The 24,150-nt window shown below is 35.4% G+C and overlaps 1 protein-coding gene across 1 annotated transcript in view; it reads left to right on the forward strand.

Moving 5' to 3' along the window:
* The first annotated feature begins 20,953 nt into the window (after positions 1-20,953).
* LOC138333658 (uncharacterized) overlaps positions 20,954-24,150 on the forward strand; it is a 66,499-nt gene continuing 63,302 nt past the window's right edge. The window contains exon 1 of the mRNA XM_069282163.1: positions 20,954-21,331. Within this exon, the coding sequence (XP_069138264.1) occupies positions 21,029-21,331 (303 nt within the window). The 5' untranslated portion in view covers positions 20,954-21,028. The remainder of the gene's footprint in view (positions 21,332-24,150) is intronic.

Genomic DNA, 24,150 nt, shown 5'->3' on the forward strand with positions numbered 1-24,150 from the left:
TATAAAATAATTAAATGGCATGTTTGATGGCTTTTTGTACACTTTGGGGAAAAACTTTACGATAGGACACAAATCAAAATCTGGAACACAATTACTTTTTTTTTACAAATGTCAATCCTGGTCATGTCACGAGGTCGATAATTGGCAATTTTAAACAAGATTGAAGAGAGACACAAGAATAGTTACTGTCACCTAGCAACCTAGTATTTTAGCGTGATAATGAAAATGCTCTCTCATTATTAAATTGCCGACAGATAATAAATAATCAAATGCATCTTTCATTCGGCTCGTTTGTAGCCATATCATGTCAATATATTGTAGGCTTCCTTCCACTCCCCGTAATTGTCCAGTTATTAAGGTTGTAAACGCCTGGCGTTGTACCCGCTAGGTGCTTCCGAGACGCCAATAGCTGACCCGTTGAAAGGCTTTCGTTATATAAAACATTTTATCTAAAATAACATTACCGTCAATGAGGCCGTTATGAAGAACCTTTATGGCGATTGGTGTTTGGATAGACAAGAGCATCCTTCAACCCCTTTGTTATTTAATATAACAACCGACATCTCACGATAGTCGATGCGATGCTGGGAAAACAGGGGTACGAGCTTGTCTATGTAGACTTGTGAGCTGTCGAACTTCTCACGAGATTGCTAACTTGTTAATTCAGTTACAAAGCAATTTTCTCAAGAACTAAGCGAATAAGCGTCTATGAGAAATGTGCTGGGAATACTAACGGTCAAGGCCTGTCAACTCCTATTCTTATATTTTAGTATAACTGTTGACGGACATTATTTACTGGTCCGAACAATTGGGTTTGCGCCACGCAGCTGTTAAACCATGGCCGACAAGCGTTAACTCAAAAAGACCTGCCATGTTCTTTATGAAGAAATCTTATACAGTCTTACATGTCTTAGCGACCACCTCTGTAAAACGACCACTTGCTTAGTAAGACCACTTTATTCGGGTCCCAGCTGACCAATTTCAACATAAGTATGCGGGTGCATAAAGAGAACTTAGTCATAATAGATATTTCATATTTTTATCATAAAGTCTATTGCACAACGTTACAAATGTAGGTATGACAAATATACTTATTTTGTCAAGACAAGTTTGGTTCGGTTTTTGTTGGTTTGTTGGCTGGTTGGTTGGTTGGTTGGTTGTGGTTGGTTGGTTGTGGTTGGTTGGTTGGTCGGTTGGTTGTTGGTTGGTTGATTGGTTGGTTGCTTAGTTGGTTTCTTGGTTCATTTAATTATGGTATCCACTGTATGCGATTAATTTTGTAAATATCTGTTTAATTTTTGAGACTGTGGTATGTTTGTGTTTTGTCTCTTTGTAATGGCTTCCGAGCATTCTATAAACCGCTACGGCTATTAAAATACGATGTCTCAAAATATGCGATACGAATGTGTATGTTAAGTGTATGTGTTGTTGTCAGACTGCACTATTTTATACGAACAAGTCGTTTCGTTCACGAATTCTGAAAATTACTACTAAAGTGTTTTCTATTTAAAATGATCACGTTAAATTTGTGTTCATTCAATCAAATCTATCTTTATTGGATAAATTAATATTGCTGGTTTTAAAAATCACACTTATTGAATTTAAACATATTTACACAATGAACCATAAAAATTCATATAATTTTAATTATTAAACTAATTGAAAAGTCAGTAACTTATGTAAAAAAAGTCGAGATTTAAAAAGAAGTGTACTTGTATTATGTTTGTGATGAAGGTTTCGGTAAAAAAGACTGATGACAAATCCTTTCCTTAATCTAATCAATAACCACGAGGCATCACCAGCGTTTTAACACGTCCAATACAGAATAACATCGGTAGTATGGCCTAATAAACAAGAGGTGACAAAGTCCGTTAGGAGACCGAACCACGATTCTACCGTGCCTACCGCCACATTAATTACCAACCAAATAATGATCGTGAAAAACACCTCTTGAGAAATCCGATTCCACGGGGGAAATTCCCTTCAATATTATTTAGTGTATCAAATCTAGCAATGAGGAAAGTGACCCCGAGCTAGGCAGATGACACAAGCAACCCGACAGGGCCTCGTCTTCGTCTGTTGTCGACCCGGATCCGCTACATCTAATACCAACCATGTCAATAGAATGTTGACATTTAAATTGCACTGGGGCCCAATCGATGTGGATTCATCTTTAAATCCGAATCTGTTTTAGATTAATTCAGCTTTTTATGACTTCACCAATTCTCTTTTATTTGTGAATTTTTAAACATATATGATCTCTAAGGATAGATATCGCTGCCTGGAGACGACAAAAGATCATAAATGTCGTATTCATTATCATGTAATCCGAGACAAATTAAAAAGATATTGCTAAAACATTCGATATTGTACATTAATAACTATATCGTGATTCAGGGTCACGATTATTTTGGCGTTAAGTTAAACAATTTGAAATATTTTAATCATCTTGAGCTATCATTTCTTTTCTTGACTTTGACGTCACAGCTTTTACTATAAATTGCGTTATATATATCAAAATTCTGAATACGTGTAATCATTTGTATGCAATTCATAACATGTCTTATAAAGATACATGTGCCTGACAACGCCTCCCGTTACTAAATGGAGCCAAATATCTCAATAACAGTAGGAACCTTGACTTAATGACATCCGTGGCGCCATTTTGTAGTTAATTTTCAGTTTTTTAGCCTTTTGGCCGGTATTATGGAGGTCTTGGTAAGGGTTGTATGGTTGTTAAATGTGAGATGGAACTTCCTGGCGCCCCATTAAAGTAATTCTACTACAAACCACCTTGTTTTTAAGTTTTAAATTCCACCCACTCACTCATTAAATAATTTACCATTCGGATTAATGCCGTTGGAGAATTAAATTTTTCCATCTGGGTGACCGAGCATGAACATTTTGGAGTTATCTCCCTTCCATATCCTGCTCTACGTCCTCGCGACATTGAAGTTCGTAATATACTGCAGCTTAAAAAACCTTCACATGTGAAACATGCTACTTATCTATTATTGGGATGTTGAACCTAACCTAACAAAGCATTATCACTTGTTACAAAGTGTCCATGTGCATATCAAGTACAGTCTACTTAAGTTTTTTTACCATGAATGTTGGTATACCAGCTCGTAAGATAGAATTAAGTATATGTTTTTTTAATACTTTGTACCTATTTTACTCTGTATTGAAGTCGTAGTCAAATTTTAATTGGACACTAATCAAAATTTAAGCGTCGACCAACAAATCACGATACTAAACTATCACAGAAATATTTATGTTTAGAATGAGGCAAATTATAAAATATAAACATCAACGTCTTTTGGGGAGTGCAAAAACCAGATCAAGAGAAACTCATTTAGTATTTTGCAGTGTTTGCCATATGCCTTTTCAGGGTAAAAATGATTTTTTTATAATTTCACTCACAAAAGTTATTGGTTGTGAAAATTAAGTAAGTACATTCATAGCGTAATTAATAGCAAATGATTTTAATTTCATTACGCTAGTGATGTATTGGGTTTGCATTTCAGTCGCAAATATTCCCGAAAACACGAGGCCACTGAAGCTCGGGCATTCATATTATCGATAGTGCTATAATATAAATTTGACTTGAAATATGAAACTGTTTTAGATTTGTTTTAAGTTTTACTCACTAATGCTAAATATATAGGAATCACTTCAGATTCTTGATACTATCATGTCTTGTAGAAAACTAGTACATTTATAAGAATAAAATAATATTATTATTCGAAGAATGGCATACCATAATAGTACACTTATGTGCACGTATATTGTAATTGCGACTTCTAAAACATATTTTTGCAAATACCGATTGTTGTTGTGTCGGATTTACCTATTTGTTTTTACTTTAAGTATAGTATACAAAGTCGTAAGCCTGAAGCAAAAACCAGGAAACAAACAAAGGACCACCAATCAGTTACATGTGCCACACAGAAACATCCTTCGGTCCTCTGCTTTAAAACAATTCATTACATGCAATCCCAGAGCGTTGCCCTGTACTTATAACAGCTAGCTGCACTCGTATCCGTAACAAGCCCAGTAGGTATGGACGTCACGTCGTCTCTGTCGCGTCGCCGATTGTTTAATCTAACAATGATTATGAGAGACGCTGGACCCTCCACACCAGTGTGCTGCTTGAATAGCTGTCATGACTTGCCCCGAGGAGGCAGGATTCGACATTCGTCGGTCTAAAGCAAGCATGGGTACATTTTATCAAAACCTCGAGATCAATAGCTTTGTATCTTGTGCGTGCTAATACGATCCAGTGACGTCACTAGTTCATTGCATCGTGCTGCTACTCGCCTAATGAAAACCCTGACGAAGCAAGGTGTCATCATAGCATGTGAAAGCCTACTCACTCAAACTACTATGCGCTAGAAATGTGCCCCAGGGTTCTCCATTCTAAGCTATATCAATTGTACATGTTGACAAAAAAGGGATCTCTGTGAAATGAACGCGTTGTAAATGATAGTCTTTTCTCTCACAAAGTGCCGATATAGGTACAGGCATTCTAGAGAGTTTTACAAAAAAGACAGGAAAACGCTGTTCAGAAAATATTCTTTTCTATTTTATTTCAATTATCAAGAAATTACTTTTCTTTTTAAGTCATGAAAAGGAAACGTGAAGGTGTCACGAGGTGAGAGCTTTATACTCCGCAATATTCCCGTTAGAGGATCGCTGTATCGAGTTGTGTATAGTTAATCTGTTTTAACATCACACACGGAACCGATAGGCCTGAAATCCCTCCCAATGTTAGACAAATAGAGCAACAACACAACTTCCACCGATGATCTAAATCAAACGCTATAAACTTATCAAGCGTGGTGAAATAGTAAGCAAAAACATTCCCATAAATTCAGTGCATTGTCGCAGCCAATTAGAATAAAGTTGTGAAAGTAAAATTGTCTAGCTTTAAAGCACAAACGATTTTCCATTATTGGGCTTTTTATGTAAGCCCTGCAGGTATGGTGTTACAATTGTGCCTGCTGTCCCTATTGCATGATCGTAAAAGACGACTACACTTAAGGTATATGATTTCTCCATAGTTTACTATTTTTTCCTCACGTCTCTCCCTTGATACCGTATTCCTTTTGGTATTCAATTAAACACTCGCAACTGTGAGCAAGGCTCTAAGCTCTATCGCCTGGCCGAGACACACCATATTCTACGAAAGTGTAGTTTATGCTCCTGCGTAAGTGGTCAGCATTTAGAGAGTTAGACGACTCGTTCACCCGTTGTCAGTATAAGAGTGTGTTCAGTGGCATGCTGCAGTGATATAGCACTATAAAACCGGATGTTCCATTATACAAGAAGACACAACATGAATATACCACACTCCCAAAACATGCGTATCAGACATTCAGGACACCACACACATGTGGGGTGTCCTCAAATGACTGTAGCTGCTATTATAATAAACCAATAAGCCAAACTAAACGGGTTTTTTATGTAAAAATGACGATGACGTTGCTGGTGATATATGTAATTTAAAAAAAAAACATTTCTTTCGCCTCGGGTGACAGTGATATCCTCGGGGTGGCACTAGGCACTGCCACCTTCTAATGCAGGTAGTATTTATTTTATTATACCGAAAGTCTAGAAATAAAACTAGTTTTCAGGTATTTGCAATCTATTGAAACATTTTATTTATTTTAGTAAAAGTCGAAAAGTCACCGTCGGCAGTAAAATAACATATCAGCATCAATATTGTACTCAGTAGCGCCTATAACCATTGCATTGTAAAAATAATACTTACAACAAGCATTCAATGACATATTCTTGTTGTCTTGTCTCCTGCGTTTGTTAAAATCTTAACGTTTTTGTAAATCTCAATGAATTTTGGTTTCGTCCCGTCGTCTGTTTACAACATTTGCAACGTCACGAAGACGCTTGTAATCGCATGTCTTCCGTTCACCTAATCACCGACGGGTTAATAAAAACCAACATATAGCGCTTGGACGATAAGCGAATATTTGTAAACGGAAAGTTCCGTACTTAATTTGAAAAAAAATATTGATAGATAGACTAATTTGGCAAAACTATTACTAAATAGCTCCAGACAAATTTCGAAGCGTCGCTTCAAAAAACAAAGATGGCGTTGAAAAAGAAACGAGTGCGCATCTTTTTCGGGCGGTTCATATTTTGCACTGTCAAAAATACACAAAAGTCATCCGTTGCTAGGGGTTTGCTACGAACGTGTCTATTGTCTCCCATTGTTATAATGCAAACTGCCGTGTGATAGTGTAAAATACCAAATATCTCTCGACCAGTCGGAATGCAGGATCCCACTTAAGGTGTAATAAATAGATATATCACATCGTGAAGTATAATAAAAATACGTCTTGATAAAATATTACATTTTTGTTTTGATTTTTTACCTTGTAGTGTCGCTCATACCAGAACTCTACCATCTTTGCCTTTCATCTGCTTGCGCGTTCATTTAGAAAGTCGCACAATGGCACATTGTACCAGAATTCCACTCTTTTGCTTAAAAGTGCGTCTCAAAATACCGCACCACGTGTGCCATTATAACTCCTTAACACATTCAATCAACCATCCACGTATTCCCCAGAAAATCATAGCAGTGCGCGCGCGCATTACAGACCTAAAGTACTCTGTGACGTCATGTGTTAGCTAAGTGTCCTTTTGAAATTAAAAGTACATTCTTGGTTTTACAGTCATCTCCGGAGCATCATATATTTCTCAGACTTCGTCACGAAACCCCTATTGCAGTTAAAGTTTTTAATACGAACCCATTGTCTAGGGGTACGCGTACCTGATTGTGTAAACATTACATCTTTAATGTATCACAACACGGTATATAGAAGATAACGCCCGCACAACCTATGCTAATACACGTTTATATTGCATACAGATCTTTAAAAACTGGTCCTTTGATGGCCACATATCGCCTTTAAAGACGATAAGGTGTTATTTAGGACCCAATCTAATGTCGTGTTGTCATGATAATTATACTGGATTTATCTGTGTCTTAATAGATTGATGCTAACCATTTCAAAGCATTGTATAGTCGTGATTGAACGGATATGGAACATCGACTAATTACTGGAACACATGCTCAAGAAGATTTCGTCGTTTTTATATAGATATTTACTTGTGTCAGTGATTTTTTATGTTGAACGAATATATGGATGACAAGGAACAATATTAATGTAAGAGTGTTAGAGAGCCACAGTGAAACATGATTCAGTATGGTGAACGATAGTGTTCACTACATAGAAGGGAATGGTATTGTAATAGAACATTAAGCAGGAATACACAATACGATAGAGGAGTTTAAGATCGGTGAAAATAAGGATAAGAAAACACATCGAAAATCTATTAACTATTATGTGTTGATAGAAAGACACCATGTTACTTAATGTGTGTAAAAATACCACCGCAAAAACCAGACATTACAGAACGGTAGCTATGTTTTTTTTATTTACCAGCTATATGTGGTGTTATATCCTAAATTATCTCTGGCGCCCTTTATCACCATGTCCAGTTGTGACAGGTAAACAACAGACATACAGTTGTGCAACATAGGAGTCGGGTCTGTGTCTAATGTCATTTAAAATATCCTCACTGTATGAAAACAGAGAATGGACAGCTTCAAATTCTCCTGGATATGTTAACTGACAATCCCTTTACTATGTAAAAGTGCGGAAATTTATGAAATTAAAGTAAACCATTTTTTTCTTTTTATCTTTGATATACTTCAATCTTTGAAAATAATTCCTAGTGTATCTGTTAAATACTATGTACAAAGACAAATATAGACATTTGTATAGCTTGCATACCAGCTTGCCCTTCCTTAAAGAAAGTACAAGTAACGTATAGGATTGTCCTAAGCATTTGCTACTTCTAGGCTGTGGATTCTCCTGAGAACAATTTTTCGCTCGATTCTGTCGCTTCGGTTTCGCGATTTTATGACCGTCCAGTCGTCCTAATGAAATGACGGAGGGCTCCGAGGGGGATGTCCTCAACAATTACATTAGTGTCAAAAGCCGAACTCGTCTAATATGATCTGAAGCCGGTGTTACTGGCGTTAAAACATGGTGGGAAATCCTCTTCAGCATGATCTTAGCTATTTCACGTACTTTTACTTTTTTAAACCGTTAAAGTATATGTAATTAGTCGCGATCATTCTCAACAGTATATACTTAAATCAGTCTGACCTAGTTTGGAAACCAAGCACGTGCTGTGACACTTTATGGGTTCACGTGACAAATCTTGATTGGTAGTAGAAGGGGATAATGTCAAGGAGATCCGAGGTCATTCTGTTAGTAAAGTCTATAAAATTTATATCTTGTGTAAGCCGCAGACTTTATTAAAGTACACAAAGAGATATTAGACAAGAGAAATTGTACACGTGTCAATGGCGGTTATTGGCAAATTTTGAAATAAAAGGAGAGTAGTACAGTTGTACTTTATAACAACATAAGTACTTGAACACACTTTACTTCAAACAGGATGTGTAGATTTATGATTTATCTTTGACATTCATTCGTTTGCTGAACGAGCGCACCATGAATTGTTTTTAATATGTATGACTATGACAGCTATCGATATTACAGAAATAAATAATGAGGCATTTACCGAAAAAGTTCCGAGCGAGAGCCAACTATTCCGTACCACCAGAATAGTTATTGGAAAACAAGAACATTTTACAATACTTTTCTCAGATCGAATTATATTTATATATATGATATCCGTGACTTAATACTATTAATTTACAATTATAAATATCAGCAAGTCGAAAATAGATAATTTCAAATTGCGATTTATGACATTTTACATACATGTCATTCTTCTCTGATTGGCTATTAATGGAAACGTAGGGCTCTGCAGAAAAGACAGAGAACCTCCCACACACCAACCAGACAGAATCCGTCACAAAAGATGCGGGATCGTTGGCGGAATGTGGGCGTGTCCGCTCCCTTCAATCTATCAGAAACATATTTGATTTAAGCATCAAAAGAGGAAACTACTTCTCTCTTTTGGGAAGACCGCTAATTTTGTTGTTAATGAGGCGTTGATGCTCTTCCTGTTTGTGCTACATTCTGAATTGTCCGTCAAAAAGATAAACGTTCGAGGATCCCGATCTTCTCAGCCTTTAGGATAGCCAAGCTCTGTTGGTGAAAATAAAGAAATTCAAAATAGAAAATCATTAGTGAACAAAATTTGAATATTTATAGAAAATAATTGCCACATTGTATTACATAGATCAGCGTTTATGTGTTTCAACGTAAATCACAATTATTTAAAATATCATTAAAACTACTAAATCTTTGAGAGAAGTGGGTGATTTATTTTCGCTATATTCACGTTTACATCGAAATGCTCGAATTTCAAGAACGAGCGAAATATTGGGGATTTAACTGAATTACTTAGAGTCAGTTGTATGTATTATATTCAACACTTGTAGAAATCGGTGACCCATGGAATTCACCATCCGCGAATATGACCCGTTTTGGTAACCACAAAATTTTGACCCCATTATTTAAAAGCGTTATACTATGTGTCGACGAAATTGATAAACGTTTCCAAGCACCTAGACCGTTATAGGAAAATCATTCACAGTTTTGATGCATTGCAAGCATAAAAGTATCGCGAACTTTAAATCGATCGAACAATGCATTAAACAAATTATTTTTGTTATAAACTTTGTTACTCCTTGGTGATAAGCTAATCCTTTTTTGCCTCTCCACGTTATAAATTATTTCTTGGTCTGGGTTATAGACCTGATCACGTGTTAAGCACGCGTAAATCAGTAGGGACATCACAGGTTCAACACTTGTTATGTTTTATTGTGTGACTTATCGTGTTGCGTTATGTAAATTATCTTACAGACGTATTCATGTAAATCTTTCTCACGATCAATATACTTACTGATTTATGGTCAATATTCCCCTGTTCGGATACAAGCCGCAGCACGTAATGTATGGCCGAGTATCAGTAAAGTATATAAAAACACTGATTGTAGGGCATTCACATTTCACATTTTGTAATCCATCATGTTTTGTTTTTCGTAATTTGTCACTGTGACTGAAGAATAACATTAAAGAATGTCAGTGAATGTTAGGATTTTGACCGTGCTTATATTTGCTGATGAGATATAGACAACTGAAATATATGACCATATTTGTCAAAGAATGTGAAATATTGATATTGGGACTTATTCACGTACCACGTGACATGTTTATTGTGCGGGACTATTGTTTCTATTAGCGATGGAATAACGCTAAAAGAAAAGATGATATCCAACGCTATCGTCATTCAGCAGGGAGATTACAAAGAGTTATATTCCATCACCACTGGAGATACTAGTCCGCACAGACACCACGTGGTACGTCAACTAGTCCCTTTGTTTGATAGTCTATAATAACTTTCTATTTTAAAAATTTCAAATACGCGAAGGATTATTTGTAAATTACAAAGGTATACTTCTATAGATTATCGTTATAACTGATAAGGTTTGAAACTGTTCTGAATTCCAGCAACAACAAAGACACTTGAATTTTGTTGTTATTGTAATCAATGCAGTGGGTTTGTCCTCTGGCTGGTCACAAATAATCTATAGATAAATATCGGGAACAATCCTGAGAGACCTACAAATGACAGCGGTCTTATTACTGTCAGCTCCTAATGACATCTTGTAAATCAGGGTGAATATAGCGGACAGTATGTTTAATGTTCTATTTATAGTGTGGTCCATAGAGAAAAAATGATAGTTAGAGAAGTCAGTAACTTGTATTATAATTTCAACCAAACTGGCTGCATAACACGTCACGTTAAAGTCAACAAATGTCAAACAAGTGTATACAATATACCGATGCATGCGGATATTCATCTCCGACGGGAAATGGTCGTTAGAAATTAATTGAAAATTTTAATTAAGCTAAAAAGAAGGTTTAATGCCGAGGAAATATTCACTTGTAATTGATTAAAAGTTTCAGGGAGATGTTATATGTACTGTTAAGATATATTTACAATGCAAATCACATCAATATAGCCCTGAAGAAGAATTTACATATGCAGATATGCGAAACGGGTAAAAGAATTCTTTGCGTTTCTTCAAAGCATATAAAACATGAAAAGAATACATAACCATTGTACTTTTGAGTTTTTTTATTTGTATATTCTCATTGTCAATTGAGAAAAACTACAAGAACTATCACCGCCTATCGCTTTACAATCTAAAGCTATAATTGTGTTTCTTAAAGGAGCTGCATCTCAATTAGTAGCCCTCATACACGGAGTTTGGAGCCACAATAGGTTCTTATTTTTTTATATTTTATTTCCTATTATACGCAATCCAGAGTAAAAGTACCAACCGACCTTTCACCAGATCGTGGTGACTACCCAATGAAGTAATAAAATGACAGGGAATCGGACCTATTCGTCTTCCGTGACCACTCCCTCGTCCATATACTGTAAACCACTTTATTTTTGCGGCATGCAAAGAAAAAAGCTCAACCGCGAATTTTAATGTCCCGCGAATAAATTTTTTAAACGTACAATGAATGCACGATTGTTAGTTAGATGTCTTGCTGAATATGTTGAAGTTAGCCATCAGCCGAAATATTGTATATTGTACAATAAGATGGTTCACAGTATTTTGCTATGATAATAATATTTGTATAGCTTGTTAGTGCTATAAAAATTTGCTTGGAAGGCTATGGATTCTGTCCCCTGGCCGAAACACACCGAAGTCTATAAAAGTGGCAGTTTCTGCTCCTGCTTAGCGCTCAGCATAACATAAGTTAGACGACTGGTTCGCCCATTGTCAGTATAATGTAACCGGTTGGGTTGTGTTGCTTGGTGTATTCGGCGGTATGCTTCAGTGATATAGCACTATAAAAAGGGCAACAGTTCCACTATACAAGAAGACACAACACGAACATACCAGTCTCCCAAAACACGCAACTCGCACTCCACACACGCTACACACTACATACAAGGGGGTCCGTCTTTACATGACCCTGGCTGTTAACAGGATGTTAAAATAATAAAACAAACAGAGAAACAAAGAGTTGATTGGTGTCTTCGGTAGCATGCTTCAGTGATATAGCACTATAAAAATGGCAAGAGTTCCACTACTTTCGTTATTTTAAGCATACCAGTAAGAATGTATATTGCGTACGATTCTCGATAAATGCCAAAGCTTATTTGATACGTTCATATGTTGTTTTGTTAGGCACGCGAGATATTTACTTTAATAAATATATTTAAAACTAGACCTGCCGATTGAGTACCATTATCCCTTGGCTATAGGATAACAATACCACTAAGACACAGACAGTCTTAACCATATCATTTTTAAGAATTACTTTTTAGCATGATATTGATGTTCCTAAAAATTACCTTTAATTGTAAACCTCGTTTCAAATTCTCGTAGGAGGCAATACCATGTAACGGGAAGTTTTGCCTATTAAAACCTCCTGATAATGTTTGTAAGACGATCCCGGAAAAAAGGAAGACGATATTCCTAATTTGATACTGCTAAGGATGAAATACTATAGTTGTTTTTAGCAAGGTTCCCTAGTTTTAATGGTCTTGGTAGCAATGATGATTGATAGTGTTCCCCTTGAAATTGACATTTAGTAACCAAACATTCCAGCGTTTTAAACTTTCCTTCCCGATATTGCGAAATAGGGTTGCTTAGTTTTGTAAAGAGTTGATTGTCTACATAGTTTTTGCTAAGATCACTGTGGCCGAGTGGTTAAAATGTCCCGACGATTACCACAAACATTCCACCTTTGAAGATTCGTACCCGAATCCTATATGGGTAGTTGCCAGGTACTGACCGCAGGTCGGTGGTTTTTCTCCAGGTACTCCAGTTTTCCTACAACAACAAACCTTGCACGTCCTTACATTACCCTGGCTGTTGATAGGATGTTAAACTAAGAATTAAACCAAAACATTTTGCTAAGATATGTGTGTGAGGAGTTAAGTGTCCACTTAGTTGTTACTTAGTTGTCCCTATGAAGAGTTGATTGTCTATTTAGTTGTTACTTAACTGTCTCTCCTGGAGAGTTGAATCTCTGCTAAGGTAATGCTTACTTGTCCCCTGAGAAACGTCTCTGGGTTCTATTCATCATGCATGTATGTTTGTTTAATTGATTAACGTCCTATTAACAGCTATGGTCATGTAACGACGGCCTCCCATGTATGTGGTGTGCTGCGTGTATGTTATGCGAGGTGCGTGTTTCGGGAAATTGCGGTATATTCATGTTGTGTCTTCTTGTATAGTGGAACTGTTGCCCATTTTATATTGCTACATCACTGAAGCATGCATATAAATTGTTAGTTTCCTGTTTAGAGTGCGGGACGTCTGGTTGTCAGTATAATATGACTGTGTGGGTTTGTTGTTCGGTATCTTTGACGGCACGATGCGGTGATATATCGACAAAAAGACAAGAGTTCCACACCAAAACTATAATGGCTTTTTATTAAACTACATATTAGTAGAAAATAATGTATACCAAAGCAGTATAACTTGTTAACTGTCCGACAGTTGTGACCCTACGGCCTAACTAATTAAAACACAATCTTACAAATATCAGCGATAAAATATCAGAGAAAACATGCTTTCCGGATAAATCTGTTGTATCTGATTCCCTTTATTAGATTGAACAGTGTTCCTGCTGTGCGACTTCGTATAATATCCGATATGCTACATTCTTTTCGAAATCAATTGGTTGCACCAAGTGCCCCATCTACTTCCGTCATAGAAAAATCAGATAGTCTCGCGTATCGTCTCCAACGCAAGGATCACATATCGCATTATAACTAGTTCCGCTGGCAAAAATACTTTTCAGGTACGAGATTTTAACTTGATTTCCTGAAAAGTCAGCCGATTATATAATTCGCAATTGAATAAACACGGATTAGTGTCAAAGCAGTATCCTCATGATAACTACACGACAGTACCTCAAGGTGGCAATCACCCTCTAATCGATGATTGACAGCATATGAAACGCCTTCTCAGCTTTTAAAGCCTATTGTTAGAAACAATAATCGGAAACGGTGGCGCTATTCGACCGCACCTATTTTAAAATGTTGAAAAGATTCACATTAGCTGAAAACAAATAATTCTTCGTTATGAAATGTGGTGATTTTCTATGGCTGCACTTGGGTAACACCGAGATCCTTTCATAATTGTCCGTATTAACACCGACAATTAGGTTTTGTTGATTTTCAGCACATGCTCATTACGAAAATATAATGGAAATATAGATTGACAGATATTGGCTGTTGTTATGATGCATACTAGCATTACTGGAATACGATGTCGAATCCCCACGGTAAATGATGGCAAATGCACTAACCGACCTGCAATAATTACCACATTAAAATATTGACTTACCGCATTTTAAGTAGTTTCACTCTTGACATATTGTTATTGATAACAAAAGTGTTCTTTAAAAACAGAAACGGTCATAAACGTCATAGCCTATTCTTTGTACTGTTTGTTTAACGTTACTTCCCATTCATTTGTTATACTGGGTTTGATATTGCGGTTGTTAGCTATTGTTAGTATATGGCATTAAATGGCAACACCATATCCTTTCTTCGATCTCCATGCGTGCGGTAGGTTAAGCTGGACTGTGGCATATTTGTTTAGTGTCAACCCGTTATACCGGAAACCGTTTTATTATATACCGTTGCCTCAATGTAGCGCGTTGCCAACTCTACAAAACAAGAGGCCTTTGGGCCTTAACGGTCACCTGCTATTCGATGCAAATTAGTTATGTCATTTACTAGCCAACATATATCTTTTGTTCACGAATTAGTAACATAGATCTAATAGGTCTACTTACAAAGTTTCATTAAACTTGGTGCATATTAAATCACATTATCCTGTTCACAAGGTTCAATAATTATTATTGCAAAGGGCAATAATTGTGAAATTAATTTAGAGTAGAATCAAACTGATTTTCACACTCGTCAGAGATCTTTCCAATGTTAGTCTACATCCAAAGTTCTGTTAAGCTCGATTTATATTTACTCAAGTTATCGCGTTAAAAGATCAATTAATAATTATCAGTGCAAAGGGCAATAAATCCGTAAATTACATTCGAATCAAGCTGATTTTCCAAGTCGTCCGCGATCTTTCCAATGTTAGTCTACATATAAAGTTTTATTCAGCTTCGTTTATATTTACTCAAGTTATCGCGTTCACAAGGAAATGTTAACGCACGACGTGTGACGACGGACTAAAGACTATCGCAATATAATATAGGTCACAATGACCTATGGTCAGGTGACCTACAACAATTCTGGATCAGGTATCATCGTATTTATATTAAGGTGTGTTTTTTTATTGTAACTTTATTGCATCTTTACAATTTTTATTTAATATTACAATTTAATTAATTTCTTTCTAGTAAGTTCGCATTGATGTAATTATACTAATATATATCTTCTAGATTTAAAAAAATGCCTGTTTTGTTCAATGTATTTTTTACGTAATATTTATACCATGCACATTTAACAACTTCCAATTTAGAGCATTGGAAGTCCTAATTTTTTTACGTAACATCACAAACTGTATTTAAATGACAAGTAAGACAGGTAGGTGTAAAATAAAAATGGTCTATTCAAAACTGTTGGATACGTAGCCTTTGTAAAGGAAAACAAAATGGTTACTTGAAAAGTAAGCTGCAGAGTGTTTGCTTGTGGTGTGTTGCTTGATGTCTTCGGCGGCATGCTTCAGTGATATAGCACTATAAAAAGAGCAACAGTTCCACTATACAAGAAGGGGGTGTTCTCTGAACGCCAACATATTTATCAACAATAGGTAGGTGTTGTTTTAGGAAACAATAGGAAGGCAATTATATACTGTTTCATATAAGCTGTCTTTATTTTCACCTGTAAAGTCACCTGAGATTTACCTGTATTTCAATCAGTATCATAGGTGGGTTTTGGAAAATAATTCCTTCAATATATTCCGTATGATATACAATGTAAATTATTAATTAAAGATAATCAGTGCTTTAATATACATAAAATCATAAATATTGCAAATGCTAAGAATTAGTATGGAACTACGTGTGGATTATTAAGAACAATGCATTTTGAGTTCCAGGTGAAATATATTTTTACATATCATATCTCAATTTTATCAGAAAAATAGGTTTCTTGATCAGTGTATATTCTAATGTAACAGTATTCTGTATTGACATAGGAGTTCTCCAGGGCTACATTCTTAGCCAACTTTCATTTTTTTGTGACCGTGCATAGTTTCGCATTATTTCTTTTATCGTATAGACGTACACCTTCAAGTATTTGGCTAGAAAATGAGTGGAGAAAAACAATATCATAAAAGTTTAAATTAATATTGTCGGACATTTTGACCTGTTGATTATAGTTTAAGTTGGTAATCTATTGAAGCCATCACAAACACACATATGTTTTATAAACATTGGTAATAATATATCATTGGCTTTTAATGCTCTATATATATTTTAAATACAAAATATTTTTAGAAGTCACTTATTAATGTAAAAATACTAAATGAAATGAGATTGAAGACTGTTACTTAGGGTCTTAACCATATTCATTTTAATACACATTATAGATGTTAATGTTGCAATACTGGCAAAAATATTTCAAGTCCATATGTTGTAGGTCTTTTAGTTCTCAAAATGTTGCAAACTTTTAGTGCTCAGGATACCAAATTAACAGTTTCTATTTTTTCTGTTTAAAGATTATAGTACATACGCCAATTTGTATCTAGTAACAATGTTTGACCGGAAATCAATCATAGGAAATAAATTTGTATGTTATTTCTAACAGACATATATGGAAGACCTTGTTAAAATGTATCACGTTCCAACTGGCATAAGGCTTATAATATTTCAAACTTTTAATCGAATTGGTGTTACATTAAGTTGAAATAGGATAATTCCTTTTTGGATTTTTTTCTTTGATATTACTGAATGGGAAAGTTACTTTGATGTGAAATAAGTTTCAAAGAATTTTGCTTGATTTTAGTATCAATCTATTGAAAATCTAATGAGATTGATACCAGAGATTTTAGATATATCAAGGAAATCTTTAAAATTCTTGAAATAAAATCATTGTGAATTTAATTTAATTTCATTCATAGATTCTATAGTTATATTTTCATAGATATTAACAGAAACATATATTATGTATATATGTATCCGATATTAAATATGAACACTTATTGAAATAGAAATTAATCAATATACATTTAGATAAGTATCAACACAGGTAACTTTTACAGGTAAATTTACCTCTTGGCAATGGGTCTGCTTTTAGGAAAAAGACTATAACCACTGTCACAACAAACTACCCTACAGGTGAATCCAAAATGTTGGCGTTCAGAGATACACCCACAAGAAGGCACTACATGAATATACCGCAGTCTCCCAAAACACGCACCTCACACAACATACACGCTGCACACCACACACACCCTATACACGCTGCACACCACACACATGGGAGGCTGTACTTACATGACCCTGGTTATTAATAGGACATTAATAAAACCAAACCAATGTTTCCTTGACAAAGGGTATGTAGGTGACATTTTGGAACAGAAACGTTATATACTACAAAAATTAAATTGTGTCGCGTTTGGGCTAATTATGCCAATTTATAAAAGTTTTACCTTTGCAAGTAACATCACTGTAAATTTATAGGTACGTACCTGTATCAAATTAATCACTTAAAATATCCAGAATTCCATTGACCCGATTCCGATCTAATGAACAAATAATCATGACGACGCATTTTATCTAGGTATTTATGAGGTCGTAATTAAAACCCTTGACTTGATATATTAAGGACTCTGCAAATCGTCCCCGTTGCAAGACATATAATCGATAATACATAAATTTTATTTTATACATTGTAGCTTAGTTTTTGAATATAAATCCACAATTTAATTTGACATTTATAAAATGTGGAATGCTTTTATGAACTGACACGTGTCCATTACGTGTAGTGATAGTTTTCAGAGCTTTAACAAGGACCCACATTTGACACTCGCAACTAAACGTGCAAAAATAATTTGCTTACCACATTTTTCCTAGATTTTTTTTCTTAAGTATCATCTTTTTTCCCGTCCATTGGAAAATCCTTGTTAAAAGCATAACCGTTATACGCCATAAATGAAAGGATGTTCAGAAGAAATTTAGGTCAAGGTTATTTTTCATTAATATTTCAACCAATCGTACGTTTTAGTGAATAGAATACATGTTGATACAAAGTTATCGCAACTCAGTGAAATGTAATGAAATGCTATTTCTTGGCATTTATCGACAATATTGGAAAAATTGAAGGTCATTTGCATGCAGGTTTTTGCCAATATTTTACGATTGGAAGAGATTAACATGATTTAATGCCTGACGTGTATTAGAGAGAGGTATGGTGGTCTGCACACGAAACTCTTAAAAAGAGTAATATATTTGCTGTTGAGAATTTGATACAACCCCCTCTTATTCGGTGATGGGTGTGTCCGTTGATTAACGACTGATTATATACGACCTCCAATGTATGCAATATGTTGTGTTTTGAATGAGGGTATATTTTTGGATACTGCAGTATGTTTGTAACAGTGGATAGTATTGCACATTTCAATTTTGTTAAGTTTAGTTTATTATCTTAACATCGTGTTTACAGCTACCTCGGTTAAATTATAAAGTGTTTCAATTCCTTCGTTTCGTTTTCAGTGAAAAAAAAAAGTTTGTTGTATTTTTTCGTAGCTTTCAGAAATCAAACATATACTAACACAATCATTATTAATTGCATGTTTAAGCGTGTGTGTATTAATAGAAAGCAAATCAGAAATACAGAAATATGTTACTTGTAATTCTTCTACTGGGTAGTTGATATATTGACAATGTAACAAGCAATTGGTTTGTAGAGTCACATATATAATTGCATATTCCTTAAAAACATATATTAGATTCATTTGATGAAAATCATATGAATTACATAGTTTTGATTATAAGTCAAAAATCAATATTAACTGGTTACCGTACTGAAAAGCTATGACAGCACTAATGCGTTGACATTTTAGATATTCAACTATAATATTTCTCGTTTTGACGTAGATGCATAGAAAAGTTCGTCTAATGCCCTCTTCACCATGGAGATATTATATTTACAAATGAAATATTTTATCGGGTGGAATGTAAGAGTAAAACGCAAAATGTTGATATATACAAGGTCACCATAACGTCCGTGTTTTCCCTTAAGTTGAATAAATTTTCTACATAGTTTAAGTATATTGAAAATCGAGTATGTGGTTAAGTTAAACTACAACATAATGATATCATGAAGTGAAATGTAATTTTTGTTTGTTTAAATAATTTACTTCCTCTTAACAGCCAGTGATTTGTACGGACGGCCTCCCATGTATGCGGGGTGTAAGTTCTTGCATTGTGGCACTGTTGCCCTTTCATAGTGCTATATCACTGAAACATGACGCCGAAGACACCAAGAAACACACCCCACCGGTCACATTATACTGACAACGGGCGAACAAGTCGTCAGAATACACATATGATGTTTCAGGTCTTGTTCTTGTACACATAGTTGATTATGTGTTAGTCACTGAAATAATAGGCCTTTAATTGATTGAATTTCATTTATTCTATCTGCACATTAAAATACGATGCTAGAAGTACTGCAAACATGCTTATTTTGGCGTATATGATTTTTAGCGCAACATTCGTTTCGTATATGTAAGAACAGTGTATTGCACATGTGTAGAAATTGATATATACTTACGACATACAAAATGACAAATGTAGTGAACCACTGTCTTCCAAAAGTCTGATAAACCACGTGTACTATAAAACGTTTGTTGGCGCATTTTTATGTTAACGCAAAACTATTTTAACTGGTTATGGAGACATGAATTCGCGAGTTCGTAAAATTTGTTATATTTACGTCACGCACATACAATTATCAATTTTATATTTTCCCACAAAATGCCTGGGGCAAAAATCGCTAAAATTAATTAGTGCTAAAATAGTTATGTTTTCAGTAATGGTGTTTGATAAATGGATACTGTGAAAAATATTCTGAAATAAAGTTACACCTCAAATATTACTTATGAGTCATTAATTACAAAAAATGTTACTTTGGGTGCGTGTTACAAAATGAATAAATGGTCCTGATAGGCCTGGCGAACAGTTGTCGCTATCTCAGTAAATGTTCTGAGATGGACAATTCCTGTAGATTCTAAAATTGAATAATCCACATAAATAAAAAGTATTTTATTTTCTACATAAAACACACATTCCTATCCAACCAACAACGCGTTTTGGTGCAATATAGATTGCATAATATCAGTAAATCCATTTTCAGCTTTTCCGTATCTTGCATTTAGTTTTTCAAATCACGGAAACACGTGTTCAATTCACAAATGCGCTAATGAAGCTGGTACTTAGCTTTCAACTTGATGGCAAGTTATATTAGGATGTCATAAGATTTATGTATCAGAAAATGCCGCACGTACAGCCAATTTCACGTTCAGATAAGGGAGATAATTTGCGTTACTTATCATATTTGAGTTGATAATGGCTAATTAGGTGTTTATTAAGGTCGGGGTAACGACTAAGGCTGAGACAGGGAAAATGTTATTTCTCCAAGTATTGTTATCTTCCTTATCGTAAGTAGAAGGACATATATCTACATAAAATAATCCAGCTCACGATATGGTAATAAAACCATGATGGAAAAGATATTTAAGAGTTGTGTCAAGAAATATCATCGAAAAGAAATCTCTTTAACATCGAAGATTACAAAAGTACATTATATTTCTATCCTGTTAAGATGACAATATTCTAGCCAAGATGTCGCTTTATTTTTGGTGACGCTTAGTATCAATTCTTAATCAACACTACCCCCAGATGTCTGATAATGGCACGTTCATGACAACAGCCCTGTCGACTATGTACTTAGTAGTGTTGCTCTTAACTTTAGTCTACCATCGTGGAAAGTTGATTAAAATCTGAAAATGGCGGACGGAAACGGTGACTACGGAAGGTTGTATTATCATATCAAAGTATTATATTCCTTACTGGGAGTTTTGACTCTTCTTGTATCAGTGGGAATGTTTCTAATTCAGAGGGAATCAAATGTTCAGATCGTCAAAGATGCCATTCAGTCATACTGGGATGGAGTAGAGAGCGATTTTGATAAAGACTTCCAATTGTTACAACAGTCTAGTGACAATGGGACACCTTTAAGACGCAAGCGACGTCAAGCCCCTGACGGCAGGACGCCTGAGGAGCGACGGACACTATCAACACTACTTGAGGTAACTCGCAAACACAGTATCTCTCAATGAAATATGTCTGCGTATGTCTGAAGTACAGTGTATAAGTCTGGAAATCAATCAGCGCTATATATGTAGTGTTCGTTAAAATATGCAAAACAGCGCTAACTAAGATATATATTATATTAAATATAAGTCAGAACTTGACCAAAACCTTAATCTTGGATGTATATATAATACGAAATTCGCGTTAATTCGTATGTTATCTTATCGTTGATAATCCCAAAGTAACATCCGGATACAATTTACATTTTTTTAGCCAAAAAATACATGCATTTCTAATAGACATTTACATCAATTACAGTGCTCGTCAATCGATATTGGTAAATTCCAGCAAATATATGTCCCAATACAATGATTTGCAGAGATGATATAAATCGCATGACAGTGTCGATCTTAGCTTTGTATCATTCAATGTTCAAAATATTCAAGTATCAAAATAGCAAACAAACAGTGAGTGTATTGCAAAATCTGTCATATCAATTGTCGATTCAAATATTGACAATACAATAAAAGCCAATTTATCAAACCCCTTTCGATATCATATTTGTGTATGACATGAAATGATTTGGGAGGACTGAACTCAATAACATTGTTAGAGAGAACCCTAACAGGACGTGTGTAGATACTGAATTCTCCCATACTTCACAGGGATATCCCGTGGTTGCTAGGGAAAAATATTTTTATCTTACACAGGGGGTGTAAGACAGCTCACAGGCGCTAGACAATAACGTGACGTCATCAATATCGCGGCGTTTTTCTACTAAGCATGGGAAAAAAGAGTCAAACATAGGTCTGTGATGTGGAAAGGGATATCTCAACCCTCATGAAAAATTTTGGCCGTCAACCCTCGGGTTGACCAGCAAAAATCTTTCACTGGGGTTGAGATATCCCTGTCCACTTCACAGACCCATGTTAGATTCTATATTGTATACCGCAAAACATTTGAAAGATATCCACATTAATACTTACTCTCATTTAGTAAAAGACTATACAACCAGGTATTACAATACTTAACAACCACTGTGCCTATAACTACGGGATACATTGTAAATGATATTTGTTTATTCTTTTGCTCCCCGATTAATCAAACGCAAAAATCAAAGATAAAATGTTCTGTTAAAAATATGAAAGAGTGTCTTAATATAGGCGCATTCAAATGACAGACGACTGCTTTCATAGTTCGCCATTGTTCGGACAGGAACAGGCGGGAATGTGCATTTCTGTGAACACATCAATCAGTTTCCTACTCAGTGTGTTTCTTGTTATATGGAGATTAATGCTTTTAAACCCATCCAAGCATTTAATACGGCCATTGCGTTCTATCAGATCCTAGTTCTAATAGGTTTTTAGTGTACTCCATACATAAGTACGCGTGTCATTTGCTTCATCGCCTTACATGCATGCACGCGGAATATCAAAGTTCTGCATCATATGTGTTGAAATCATTTAACTTTAAAGAGCAGTTAATTAATGCTGGTGTGATAGTCATAGCAAATGCTCCCAGGTAAAGTAGGTACAGGCTAGTAGAAATACCGTGTGATGTCTGATACATACAATCCAGGCTGTTCCTGGTAATCCAAGCAGCCATTCAAACTGCTTTCTTATTCGAGTCTAAAAGGACCGGAAGGTGATTGAAAATATGTTCTACATGTAGGGCCTTTACTTCAAAATTAATTTTCTTGGAAATATGCAATTTTTAACGATATTTGGTGGTCTGATAAATAAATGTTGCCTTGTCAATACCAATCTGATTAAAACACAGATCATTATAACGACTCCGTTCAATAAAGGATCTGACAATATCCCATAAGGAGTCACGTCCAGATGACCTTTATACCACGTGTACTTCAGAGCAAATGCAGTTTCTACACAACATTTGACACACTTACAACATCAATTGAAAATGTTTTTTCGCCCAAGTATAACTATACAATTAGCTTTGTTATGCACTTCGGGCGAAATGGCTACATGTACGAAAATAATTTGGACAGCTTTTTCAAACTATTTCGTCCCCAGTCAAGATTCTGGCAGTGCCAATTTGATTGGCCATTTCAAAAGGTCATCTTGACGTGACCCCTAATGGGATGTTCTCAGATCCTCTTATCCAACGTAATGATAATAAGGATCTGTATTTTAATCAGATTGTGTCAATACTTTCTGGTAAACGTTCCTGGAATTGCGGCTTTTGTAGAAATAAAATTATCATTGCTTAATTTCCTATTTAATAGATTTTGCCCATAATGGCTGTTATTTGAACAATTTGCTTGACTATATTATAATGTTTTCACTGATTTGAAACTACCTAAATACTAATCACATCAACGTAATCGAAATACGTCTACATCCATTTAACACTTCCCCCACCCAATTAGAAAGAAATATTTACAAAAATTACAAGGTATATTTTGACGGGTGATTCATTGAACTAATTTCTAGTAGATTTTGAAACCGTCCAACCCTTGACCGGCACACACCCCAACTTGACCCATGTTGCTATATCGTTATTGTGACGGTCCCGTGTAGGTTTTCATCAAACTCGCTAAAGCGTTCTTGTTAAGTTGCCGTTTAACACGACAGCCTGTTTTGTTAATTCATAGGTTCGGAACTCATTTGGGCTTACATTATGTGACAACACAAACACTCATTTCAGACTGTATTGTTACACTGTCTGGGTACTAAAATCCGGCCGCTCTGTCGGTTTGGTATTGCAGTCCCGCGGGAAAAGTGACGTGACTGTATGACGGCGACGCACGCTATATTGGACACGCATCATCGCGCGCCGGCACACGTCTATTCCA

This window comes from Argopecten irradians, chromosome 10, assembly GCF_041381155.1.
Source record: "Argopecten irradians isolate NY chromosome 10, Ai_NY, whole genome shotgun sequence".
In the NCBI taxonomy this organism is placed as follows: domain Eukaryota; kingdom Metazoa; phylum Mollusca; class Bivalvia; order Pectinida; family Pectinidae; genus Argopecten; species Argopecten irradians.